This window comes from Amblyraja radiata, chromosome 19, assembly GCF_010909765.2.
Source record: "Amblyraja radiata isolate CabotCenter1 chromosome 19, sAmbRad1.1.pri, whole genome shotgun sequence".
Taxonomy (NCBI): Eukaryota; Metazoa; Chordata; class Chondrichthyes; order Rajiformes; family Rajidae; genus Amblyraja; species Amblyraja radiata.
This window is the reverse complement of record NC_045974.1, coordinates 16,524,535-16,537,852: the sequence shown is the minus strand read 5'-3', so window position 1 is coordinate 16,537,852 and position 13,318 is coordinate 16,524,535. Positions and strand designations below refer to the sequence as shown.

Sequence of the window (13,318 nt, the reverse complement as noted above, 5' to 3'; positions counted from 1 at the left end):
AGTCACTTCCCTGCCCAATCCAGGCCAAATCAGTTAACCTCATCTCAAGTAACAAGCGAAACACTAGAACAGACTCTAACCTCAAAACCTTTAATTGGCTGGATAAGGAAAAAATAAACCAAGCAGTGATGAGAACCTAAGGCTCTTCTGCAAGGAGGTATTGAGTAATAGAAGTACAGACTTGGCCTGGATACTTGGATGAACCACCACATAGTCTCGACTCATAGACAGAGCAGTCAGTTGTGTAAAGAGATCCTGGCATTTGTGCTCCCATTTTCTAGGAATGCCCACTTCTTCAGTAGAAAAGAGGTGTAGAAGGGAAACTGAATGCTTCTTTATATGCATTTGCAGGGGTTCTTCCAACCATATTAGATTACCTTCCCCAGCACGTTCAGATTTTGCAATCAAATAGGTCTTCAGTTTCCAAGCTAACAGACAGAAAGATCAAGACAACAAAACATATTTCAGCATTTATTGCTACAGAAGAGTCATTTGCTGCACTTTCATCACTTTCCAGTGACAGTAGGTGTCTTAGGCAAGAGTCCACTAATCTGTTACACTCACATTTGGTTATAAGCCAGTTATAAACTGCCATGAATCTCAGGCTGATGTGTGGCACGTTGAACTATTCCAGATAGTTACGCTTTCTATAGTTGTCTTGCTGCCTGCTGTTGTATCAGTTCAAAAGACTAAAGCAGAGCCCACGGTGCTCTCCGAGCATATTAAAGCTGTCACTTTCACACTCTTGTAAACATAGTGAACAGATATATATGGCGTTCACTCAAAAAACAAACTAGTGTCTCATTGAAGGAACAGAAAATGGGAAAGGATGCGGGGGATGGTAAAAGGGGATAAGTGATATTCATTCTGCTTCCCCACTGCCACTCCACACAACAAACAGGCCCTAGGGTATTAATGTGAGGGTTGTTGTCGCTGTGGTGTTGTTAACGAGTGCTCCCTCACCTAACATTCTTTCTCACATTTCATCCCCAATTAGCACTGGCCAGCTACTGCTGTGGTAGTGGCTGAGACCTTTTCTTTAATCCTAATCACAAAGCCTTAGTTTTAAACTGGGGAGAGGGGGAAGAGAGTCTAGTTCCGGGGGTGCCATTAACCTTCCAGTGCTTTTCCCCGGAGGGAATACGAGCTGTGAATACTGTTGACCTATTCCGCCACAGCTGGATATCATCCCAATATTAACCGCATCTGGTTCATAGATTAGCAATCGAATCTCTGGAAGATTTAAGCTCCCACTCCAGCAGCCCTTAATGGTAGCACACAGACCGATGTTGTTTTAGAAGGACAGATCAGGAATTGAACCCGACACCTTCCTCTCTTTGTAATTTAATATTCCCATCCAACTAGACCAGAAGAGACACTGGTAATTTGTCTTGGATTTTTTCCTTTCATCCTAACTTTGCAACTTTGAGACCGAGATGAACAACACTCCCTACAGCAGATGAGAGAGGGAAATAGAGGAAGGAATGTGTCAAAATTAAATGTTATCAAAAAGCAAACTGCTGGAGGAACTCATCAGGTCATGTGTGGAGGGAATGGACAGACGACCTTCAGACTGAATCCGAAGAAGGTTTCCAACCTGAAACGTCATCTGTTCATTCACTTCGCTGATGCTGTCTGACCTGATGGGTTCTTCCAGCAGTTGATTTTTTGCTCAGGGTTCCAGCATCTGCAGTTCCTTGTGCCTCCAAAATGAACCGTGTCATATTTTAAGACAAAACTGGAATGTGCAGCGAGGGATATGGGCAAATGTGGCTGATGAAAGGGGGGGAGCTTGTGGCATGACCAGGCGTGGTGGCCACTATTTCTTCTTCATGGCTCGCTTCCCTTCTCCTTTCTTCGGCTTCCCTTTGCCTCGCAACTTCCTGAGCCGCTTCATTTCATCTTTGAAATCCTCGTGCTCATCCCTGCGGAGACAAAAAGACCAGACATAGTCAGAGCCTGTCTGGGAACTGCAATAGATTATTCAAATCTCACACTGCAATCCTGCGTTGCTGGACTCCTGGTCAGAACTGCAGGCTCAATCCTCAATCACATTGGATTTAGTAACTGTTAATATATTTTAACCTCTCTGACTTCTGAACTCCAATGAGTATAGGCACAAACTCCTCATTCTTTCCACATCCTTCACCCCAGGAAGGATGTGGATTCACAATTTAGTGAATCTTCTCAACCCTACAACGTTATCCTTCATTGAATGTGGAAACCAAAACCCTATCCAGTACTCCAGATGCACTCTCACCTGCAGCCTGTAAGGTGGCATCCGAACAGGTTTAATATTCTCCTTACAACAAATGTAATTTCACAATGAACTGTTTAGGAGGCATGGCAAACCTTTGTACTTTATGTACTAGAACCACAGATCTCTTGTTGTACAACATCTGGTAGTCAGATGACACTTAGTAAGACTTTGCCTTTTCATTCTTCCAACTTCAACCGATGCACTTAGAAAGTAACCTATCAAGATGCGTCACAGCTTGGCTTGGCAATAGCTCTGTCGAACACCGCAAAACATTGTAGAGAGCGCTGAATATAGTGCACACACACACGCACACGCGCACACACGCTGCCCTAGGAAAGCAGCCAATATAATGAAGGATGATTTACACCCCAGTTATTCTCTTTACTCTCCTCTCCCATCAGGCAGAAGATACAAGAGCTTGAAAACATTTTCCACCATCACTTCCTGCTTCCTTCCTTGAAGCCAATTCTCTATCCAGTCAGCTAGCTCTCCATGGATTCCATGCAATCTAACCTTCCTGAGGAGCTGCCCATGCTGAACCTTATAAAATGCATTGCAGAAGTCCATGTAGACAATATCTATGCTTTTGCCCACATCAACCTTTTTGGTTCCTTCTTCGAGAAACTCAATCATATATGTAAAACGATCTCCCATATATAAAACCATGCCTATTATCCCTAATCAGCCCTTGTCTATCCAAATGCTTATATATCTTATATTTCTCAGGATCCTCCCCTGTAACTTGCCTACCACAGAGATAGGCTCACTGGGCTATAGTTCCCAAGCTTTTCCTTGCAGCCTTTCTTAAATAGAGGCACAGCATTAGCCATACTGGACATAATGATGATTTATATATCTCAGCCAGAACTCCTACAATTTCTTCTTTAGCTTCCTGTAGTCCTTGGATATATCTGATCAGGCCCACTTTCATAGGCCTTAGGACTTACATTATCTCCTCAACCATAATACAGACCAGTCCTCAAGCCATTCACCTTAACTATCCCAAGTTCCCCATATCTTTCTCTATGGAAATAAACAGATCTGAAACATTAAGGGCTTTTTCTCTCTCTCCACAGAAGCTAGCCGATCTATTGAGTATTTCCAGCATTTTTTAAATTTCAGTAGGTCAAGCAGCATCTGTGGAGGCAAAAGCTGTAAGTGAACATTTTGGGTCAAGACTCGGCATCAGAATTGAGAGGGAACAGGAAAGATTACTGTTATGTAAGAGTATATAGGGGATTGGGATAGAGAGTGATGGGTGATAGGCAGAACCAAATGGGGGGAAGAATATTGGATAGACGGAAGCTGGGGAGTGGATGGGAGGAATAAAAATTAGGTGGAGAGATGAGTACGTGTGATAGGACAGCACCAGGGGAGTGGGTTAGTTGAAATTCGAAAATTCAATGTTCATAAATACTTTATTTTAGCGGCCTGCATTAGTTTTAGTCTCCCTCTGCAAAGTGGAATAAGCAAAATTAATTGACTTTGCAAAACGCCACAAGGAACTTTGCAGCAATGTGAAACTCAGTTAAATGTATTCTGTCAGAAGGTATGCTAAGCAGGTTCATTAAAGGTGGTAAAATGAGGCTCCCACAATTACAATAATTCCCTTTAGCAAAATGATTAAAGAACCTTAATGATCCATGTTAAAGAAGGTATATGGGATCCTTGCCTCAAATGATGGCGCACTGAGTATGAGATTGAGGAAGTCAAGATACAGGTTGAAAGGACTTTGGTTAGGCTGCGTCTGGAGTATTGCTTGCAGTCCTAGTGGCACCAGAAGAGCAAGGATGTGGAGGGTTTGGAAATGGTGCAGAGGAGGTTGTGCAGAATAATAATAATAATGGATGGGATTTATATAGCGCCTTTCTAATACTCAAGGCGCTTTACATCGCATTATTCATTCACTCCTCAGTCATACTCGGTGGTGGTAAGCTACTTCTGTAGCCACAGCTGCCCTGGGGCAGACTGACGGAAGCGTGGCTGCCAATCTGCGCCTACGGCCCCTCCGACCACCACCAATCACTCACACACATTCACACACAGGCAAAGGTGGGTGAAGTGTCTTGCCCAAGGACACAACGACAGTATGCACTCCAAGCGGGATTCGAACCGGCTACCTTCCGGTTGCCAGCCGAACACTTAGCCCATTGTGCCATCTGTCGTCCCAAGGCCATCTGTCGTTTGACGAGTTGGAAAGTTTTATCAGGAGGCATGAGATAGAACGAGTCTGAAAATCCACTACCTCAAAGTAACCCATGTGCCTTTCAAACCAGTTTACCATGTGGGACTTTATCAAAGGCCCTGGTGAAGTCCACGTAGACAATATTCACTGCCTTGCCCTCATCAGCACACTTGGTTATCTCAAAAACATCAATTAGATTTGTGGGACATGATCTCCCACCAGCAAAGAACTAAAGGGAAGAAGCAGAAAGAAAGACAATCTGCTTAAGACCAGGAGCCATCACTTCACAATGGACTGATAGATCTTCTCCGTTATGGACCTGAAAAGATCTATGCTGTAGCTTAGACTTAGCTTGAGCTCAGAAGTGGAAGGAGGGTGTGCTAAACTTCTATACCCATTACTGCTCAATTCTTGCCTAATTTCACACATGAACCTGCTTCATAGCGATTCTGACATCCCATCTTGAATAGTGATCACCTGGGCAGCCATGCAACATACGACAAGGGAGAAATGAGCAACTTTACCTGTACAAGCCGAGGAATCGCAGCCTTTGCATCAGAGCGTAGTAGAGGTTATGTTGTGGGTACCAGTCGTAGACATCTTTCTGCAGTGCCAGCGGCTGCTCGCTGAACAGCTTCACCACCTTCATCGACCGTTCATCAGTAGGCCGTGCAACCTCCTGAAATATTTGTGCACTGAGGCGTATCATGCGCCGCCCGTAATTAGACAGCGATGACATCACAGCGTCTCAGGGAGATACTCCCTGCAATGCAGAACATCATGGTAAAGTGCCCAAATTGGGAACACGCTTCAGTATTGACAAAACAAACTAGAAAAGCTCTCCTTTCCATTTTCAAGAATCTTCCTATCATCTATGGCAGGGGTGGGGAACCTGTGGCCTTTTGAATGAATCCAAATTTTGTAGAACAAATCCTTTTATTTTTATTAATATGTTTTTGTTCGTCTTTATTTATTTTAATCTTAAAATGAACGTATTTAAAATACCAAAGGGTAAAAGAAGATTCAACGGAATAATCCTCCCCGACTGAAGGCCGCAATTAAAACATTAGTACGTCATGAGGTCTATTTTAACAAAATAATGTACATTTTGAAGTATATCTAATTGAAGTTTCTTGGATGTGGCCTTTTTAGATTACAGCTAACAATGCAGCATTCCAACATGAAAAGGTTCCCCATCCCTGATCTATGGTATCCTTCAACGGGGCACCCTACTAATAATACAGTACTCATCAAATATCTCTTAAGTACATTATCTGTGGTTTGCAGTGACAGGCATGCCATCTGTATTGTGTCCAAGTGTTGTGGCGATAGTTATGTTCCCAGTATTACATAGTCACAGTCCCCAAATTATATGGTCACAGTCCTGCCCTCCTGCTCTCACTAGAAGTAGCAGACCCATTAAAGTGACAGACCCTCTTCACAGTACATTAATACAGGCAGTGAGATTTTAGTGGCAGATCTGTCTTCCCTAGTTATGCAACTAGTGGTGTACAGTGATTGATGTGCCCACTAATACTACACCTGCAACAGTGACAGACCATAGACACAAAAAGCTGGAGTAACTTAGCATCCAGGGGGTATGGAGAGAAGGCAGGTATGGGATACTGAGTTGGATGATCAGCCATGATCATATTGAATGGCGGTGCAGGCTCGAAGGGCCGAATGGCCTACTCCTGCACCTATTTTCTATGTTTCTATCTCTGGAGAGAAGGAATGGATGACGTTTTGGGTCGAGACCCTTCTTAAGACTGGTTAGGGATAAGGGAAACGAGAGATATAGACAGTGATGTGGAGGGATAAAGAACAATGAATGAAAGATGCAAAAAAGTAACGATGATAAAGGAAATAGGACATTGTTCGCTGTTTGTAGCGTGAAAATGAGATGCTAGTGTGACTTGAGTGGGGGAGGATAGAGAGAGAGGGAATGCCGGGGCTACCTAAAGTGAGATAAATCAATATTCATACCACTGGGCTGTAAGCTGCCCAAGAGAAATATGAGATGCTGTTCCTCCAATTTGCATTTTAATAAATGGAGGAACAGCATCTCATAATGGAGGAGACAGAGGGCAGAAAGGTCTGTGTAGGAATGGGAAGGAGAATTAAAGTGTCCAGCAACTGGGAGATCAGGTTGGTTCACGCAAGCTGAGCGGAGATGTTCCGTGAAACGTTCACCCAGTCTGCGTTTGGTGTCGCCGATATATAAGAGTCCACATCTTGTACAACGGGTACAATAGATGAGGTTGGAGGAGGTGCAAGTGAACATCTGCCTAACCTGAAAGGACTATCTGGGTCCCTGGACAGAGTCGAGAGAGGAGGTATAGCGACAGGTGTTGCAGCTTCTGCGGTTGCTGGGGAAGGTACCTGGGGAAGGGGTGGTTTGGGTGAGAAGGGATGAGTTAACCATGGCATTGTGGAGGGAACGGTCTCTACGGAAGGCGGAAGGGATAGCTGGTGGTGGGATCCCGTTGGAGGTAGCGGAAATTTTGGATCCCAGTGGGATCCCAGAGTAACACAGCAAACTTGCTCCAGCACTGGATCCCAGTGTAACACAGCCTCACCTGCCCCGGCACTGGATGTTAGGGTAACAAAGCCTCATTTACCTTAACAATGGATCCCAGAGTAACAAGTGCCCACCTGCCCTGGCATCTCAGTGTCACACAGCCTCATCTGCCCCAACACTGGATACCAGAGTAACAGCCTCACCTGCCGTTCCACTGGACCCCAGTGTAACCTAGCACCTGCTGCCCCAGCACTTGATTCCAGTGTAACGTCTCACCTGCCCCAGCACTGGGTCCCAGTGTAACACAGCCTCGCCTGCCCAGCACTGGATCTCAGTAACAGACCCTCACCTGTCCTTGCACTGGATCCCAGTGTCACAGGCCCTCACCTGCCCCAGCACTGGGTCCCAATGTCACAGACCCTCACCTGTCCTTGCACTGGGTCCCAATGTCACAAACCCTCACCTGCCCCAGCACTGGGTCCTAGTGTCACAGACCCACACCTGCCCCAGCACTGGGTCCCAGTGTAACACAGCCTCGCCTGCCCCAGCACTGGGTCCCAGTGTCACAGACCCTCACCTACCCCAGCACTGGGTCCCAGTGTAACACAGCCTCGCCTGCCCAGCACTGGATCTCAGTAACAGGCCCTCACCTGTCCTTGCACTGGGTCCCAGTGTAACAGACCCCCACCTGCCCCAGCACTGGGTCCCAGTGTCACAGACCCACACCTACCCCAGCACTGGGTCCCAGTGTCACAGACCCTCACCTGCCCCAGCACTGGATCTCAGTAACAGACCCTCACCTGCCCCAGCACTGGGTCCCAGTGTAACAGACCCTCACCTGCCCCAGCACTGGGTCCCAGTGTAACAGACCCTCACCTGCCCCAGCACTGGATCTCAGTAACAGACCCTCACATGTCCTTGCACTGGGTCCCAGTGTCACAGACCCTCACCTGCCCCAGCACTGGGTCCCAGTGTAACAGACTGCCCTCCACATTCAGCCTCTCACCTTGTCCTCCGTTCTTGTGCCTTCCGCCAGTAACTTCCGCCGGCAGTCGGTCCGTCGCTGTCTTTACCCGGCCGGGCTGCCCCTCCAGCCGGGTGGGAGAGAGGGAGGGAGCCCGAGTCACGGTGCCCTGGTGTGGGGGGGTGGGGGGAGGACGGGGAGCTCAGGGCCCGAGTCACGGTGTCGTTCTGTGGGAGCGGCTCAGCCTCAGCGTGAGAATGCAGAACAAAATATCCACGGCCCGTCTCCTGCCGTGTAGTCGCGCCGCCGCCACCACAACCACAACACTGGCGGCCAAAGATCATAGATCTAGTAGTATCTTTGCTGGCGGCCCCGGAGAGTGAACAGTGGGAGCTTTAATCCCCTGAATACACTATTGGACCGTTTCCTGGATCATCGTTCATTTTCTTTGCATATCTTTCATTTTGTTTGTATTACATATCACGGTCTATATAACTCTCGTTTCCACTTCCCTGACTCGCAGTCTCAAGAGGGACTCGAACTATTGTTTTTCTCCAGTGATGCTGCCTGACCCGCTCAGGTACTCCAGTAGTTTGTGTCTGTCTCCAGCATAAACCAGCATCTGCAGATCCTTCCTACACAATTTGGATGTCTAGGTGATAACCGCTGCCTGTTGTGTTTTCAGGCAGTGGTTGCATTTAATTGCACCCCAAATCGGACAAACCCGGGTTCGGCCTGTTGCGTGCCGACCTTATTGCCCGCTCTGTGAGGTCTGGGACACTTCCCGATCGGGTTCGGGATCCCACTCTGCAGCAGAGAGGCGGCAGCGACTGGTAGATTCAGTGGCATTACGGGCACAGCCCTCCCCAGCATGTAAATAAGGCGCTGCCTCAAAAAGGCAGCAGCAATCATCAAGGATGCCTACCATTTGGGCCATTGCCTCTTGCTGCCACTGTCGGGCAGGTTGTATAGAAATCTGAAGTCCCATACCACCAGGTTCAGGAATAACTACTTTTCAATGACCATCAAGTTCTTAAACCGACCTGCATAACGCTCATTCCACCTCAGCAAGACAAACTATGGACCAACTCTTCCACTACCATTGGCCTTGTTTTCTAATTGTGTTTTGCACTAATGTCTTGTTTTCTGCATAATCATTTTCTTTTCACTACCTTGTGTAATTTATGTATATTTTGTTTTTTTTTGTATCAGTTTGTGCCTGCGATGCTGCTGCAAACAAGATTCTCACTGTACCTCTACCCCACTGTATTTGTGCATTTGAGTGAGGGTCAAGTCCAGAGTGTTTAATTGGCATATGTACTGACAATGGAACAATGAAATTCTTTCTTGCAGCAGCATAACAGACAACACAATACACACAGATAATATATAATAAACAAAAAGTCAATAAATTAATAACCTTGATACGTGCAGAAAAATCCTGGTCCTTGGTACAACAAAATGCATCTCTGTAGAACTTATATTAGGCCACTTTGGAGTATCGCATGCAGTTGTGGCTGCCCCATTACAGGAAAGATGTGAGGCTTTGGAGAGAATGCGGAGGTTTATCAGAATGCTGCCTGGATTGGAGGGTTTCAGCTACAGGGAGAGGTTGGGTATATTTGGATTGTTTTCCCTGGAACGTCGGAGGTGAGGGGAGACTTGAGAAAAGTATATAAAATAATGATGCATAAATAGGGTAGACAGAACCATTTTCCCAAGATGGAAATGTCCAACACTAGCTTGCATAACTATAAGGTGAGAGGGGGAAAGTTTAATGGAGATGTGCGGGGCAAGTTTTTTACACAGAGTGGTGCGGGGCTGGAACACATTGCCAGGGGTGGTAGTGGGGGCAGATATGACAGTGGCATTTAAGACACTTTTAGTTACCACATGGAAGTGCAGGAAATAAAGGGATGTGGATCATGTACAGGCAGATGAGACCAGGCGTCATTTTCGGCACAGATATATTGTGGGCTGAAGGTCCCGTTCCAGTATTGTACTGTTCTATGAAAGACAGTCCATAGTTGGCGTTAGTGTGTAGTGTTCAAGAGTCTAATGGTTGTTGGGAAGAAACTTGAACCTCGTGGTCGTGATTTTCAGACGTCTTAAATTAATTCTTTCATTTGTGTAACACCTTCTCCAAAGTTTTCTGAAGGTCCAAGCACACCACATCCATTAATCCTCCTTACTTGTTTGTCAGGAATCCAATTGACAGCTCAAATCTATTATTATTTTCTAAGTACCCTGTTACCACTTTGTTAATAATAAATCTTAGCGCTTTTCCTACCACTCCTAATGTCAGGCTAGGCAGATGGAGGAAGAAGGTCTTATCACGCATCAGGAAGGTGCCCAATCATATTTTTGCAAACCTCGCATCCGGTGTCACTCGAACGGGCTGATTCCAAGTCACAGTCTGCTGATGGTAAGTTCTGCAATGTGCTTTCTGTCCAATAGGTGGGGCAGGAGGCCTCAGAATAGGAGACCTGGCGGCACTTGACATCCTTGTGCCAGAAGAATGTTTTTCTTCGAATCGCTTAACATGACACTTCCATATCCCAGTGGCAAGAGTGGCACCCCCACCCTCACACATGATTTCATGGTGCAAAGCGGGCTTCTTGAGATAAGAAGATACGTTTCGTCATAGTGCTATGCAGCACAGAAACAGATCCTTCAGCCCAACTCATCCATGTTGATGAAGTTGCCTAACCGAGCTCGTCCATGTGACAGTGCTTTCTCCCTCATGTGCCAATCTGATCCCCATTAACGGCAAGCAGGCTCGGAGGAGCAGAGGACCCGCACTATTCACAGAGGACCCAGAAAACACTCGGCAGCCTGGACAATGCTCTGGACTGAGCTGAGGCCACAGCCAAAGCTACAACAGCCATGTCCATTATTGGGTGCAGAGATTTACCAGAATGCTGCCTGGATTAGAGGGTTTCAGCCACATGGAGAGGTTGGATAGAGTTGGATTGTTTGCTCTGGAATGTCAGAGATTGAGGGAAGACTTGATAGAAGTATATAAAATTCTGAGAGACAGGGATAAGATAGATTGAACCTTTTTACCAGGGTGGAAATGTCCAACACGAGTTCATAGCTACACAGTTAGAGGGGGAAAATTTAATGTAGATATGTGGGGCAGGTTTTTTACACAGAGGGTGCTGGGGGTCTGGAACACATAGTCAGGAGTGGTGGTGGGGGCAAATAAGATAGTGGTGTTTAAGAGGCTTTTGGATAGATGGAAATATAGTGAATAGAATTCAAGTTCAAGTTCAAGTGAGTTTATTGTCATGTGTCCCTGTATAGGACAATGAAATTCTTGCTTTGCTTAACCACACAGAAAATAGTAGGCATTTACTACAAAACAGATAAATGTGTCCATATACCATGATATAAATATATACACACATGAATAAATAAACAGGTAAAGTGCAAATAACAGAAAGTGGTTGTTAATAATCAGAGTTTTGTACGAGCCAGGTTTAATAGCCTGATGGCTGAGGGGAAGTAGCTATTCCTGAACCTGGTTGTTGCAGTCTTCAGGCTCCTGTACCTTCTACCTGAAGGTAGCAGGGAGATGAGTGTGTGGCCAGGATGGTGTGGGTCTTTGATGATACTGCCAGCCTTTTTGAGGCAGCGACTGCGATAGATCCCCTCGATGGAAGGAAGGTCAGAGCCGATGATGGACTGGGCAGTGTTTACTACTTTTTGTAGTCTTTTCCTCTCCAGGGCGCTCAAATTGCCGAACCAAGCCACGATGCAACTGGTCAGCATGCTCTCGACTGTGCACCTGTAGAAGTTAGAGAGAGTCTTCCTTGACAATCCGACTCTCCGTAATCTTCTCAGGAAGTAGAGGCGCTGATGAGCTTTTTTGATAATTGCGCTAGTGTTCTCGGACCAGGAAAGATCTTCAGAGATGTGCACGCCCAGGAATTTGAAGTTCTTGACCCTTTCAACCATCGACCCGTTGATATAAATGGGGCTGTCGGTCCCCCTCCTACTCCTTCCAAAGTCCACAATCAGTTCCTTGGTTTTGCTGGTGTTGAGGGCCAGGTTATTGCGCTGGCACCATATGGACAGTTGCTCGATCTCTCTTCTGTACTCTGACTCATCCCCATCAGTGATACGCCCCACAATAGTGGTGTCGTCAGCGAACTTGATGATGGAGTTCGCACTGTGGTTCGCTACGCAGTCATGGGTATAGAGTGAGTACAGCAGGGGGCTGAGCACGCAGCCTTGAGGTGCTCCCGTGCTGATTGTTATCGAGGCTGACACATTTCCACCAATACGAACAGACTGGTCTGTGGACGAGGAAGTCGAGGATCCAGTTGCAGAGGGATGCGCAGAGACCCAGTTCTGCGAGTTTGGTAACCAGTTTGGAGGGGATGATTGTGTTAAATGCCGAGCTGTAATCAATGAATAACAGCCTGACATATGTGTTTTTGTTGTCCAAGTGGTCCAGTGCGGAGTGGAGGGCCAGCGATATCGCATCCACCGTTGATCTGTTGTGGCGGTACGCGAACTGCAGTGGGTCCAGGTTTTTGTCGAGGTAGGAGTTGATTTGCTCCATGATCAACCTCTCAAAGCACTTCATCACCACCGGCGTTAGTGCCACTGGTCGATAGTCATTGAGGCACGTCACCTTACTCTTCTTCGGCACCGGTATAATTGATGCCGGTATGATTGATATAAATCATGTACAGGCAGATGAGATTAGTTCAGCTAGGCATCCTGTGTAGGCTTAGAGGAAGATGACTGCCAGAACCTCCTCTTCAAGGCCAAGACAGCCAACAGGACAAACCTGAGACGGCCAGCGCATCCTCCTGAGGCAACAGTGAGCTGCCAGGGCAGGCCCGAGAGGGACAGGCCCCTAGATCGCCAGTGCCTCCTCACTTGCCCACAGACAATGAGAGACTGCTCTCCCACAAAGAACTGGACCTTTGCATGACTGTCGTCATTCACTATAAATAAACCATTATCAACTTGGCGTCGTCCCCACATCACACTGGGGGAGAATGCGAGCTTGACTGTACCAGCATGATGGCAGATGCTTCATTGAACCAAGCACATCAAAACACCAGTGTTCATAGGGTTTTATCCCTTCTGTACAAAATCCAAATGGACAAATGTCGTAGAGAAGAATCAATTGAGATACCCCATGTAACTAGGCAGTCTCATGAAAGTGAATGGCAGACATAATGTGCGGATAAAATGATGGAGACGGCAGAGGACAAAGAACAAAGTACACCACTTTTAAAATAAACCTAAAGAAAGTTGTTCCAAAGGAAAAGGAATACACAATTTTAATTAGTCAGTTTACAAATTTTTTTTTTGACAAGTCCTGGATTCGATGCCAAGTGAAGGCAGTGAGGGGGAGGTGGGGGTGGG

At 46.5% G+C, this 13,318-nt stretch overlaps 1 protein-coding gene across 3 annotated transcripts; it reads right to left on the bottom strand.

Annotated features, from left to right (window-relative positions):
- Window positions 1-458: 458 nt before the first annotated feature.
- On the bottom strand, window positions 459-8,112 carry mrps33 (mitochondrial ribosomal protein S33). 3 transcript variants are annotated; one of them, XM_033037754.1, is made up of 3 exons: window positions 7,973-8,112; window positions 4,970-5,208; window positions 459-1,925 (listed from the first exon to the last, which is right to left on the bottom strand). In XM_033037754.1, the coding sequence occupies exons 2-3, from the start codon at window positions 5,182-5,184 to the stop codon at window positions 1,820-1,822; spliced, it is 321 nt and encodes a 106-aa protein (XP_032893645.1). In that variant the 5' UTR covers window positions 5,185-5,208; window positions 7,973-8,112; the 3' UTR covers window positions 459-1,819. The 3 variants fall into 3 exon arrangements, with proteins under 3 accessions (XP_032893645.1, XP_032893646.1, XP_032893647.1); XM_033037755.1 differs by lacking the exon at window positions 7,973-8,112 and adding an exon at window positions 7,655-7,688; XM_033037756.1 differs by lacking the exon at window positions 7,973-8,112 and adding an exon at window positions 7,354-7,376.
- Window positions 8,113-13,318: the final 5,206 nt, after the last annotated feature.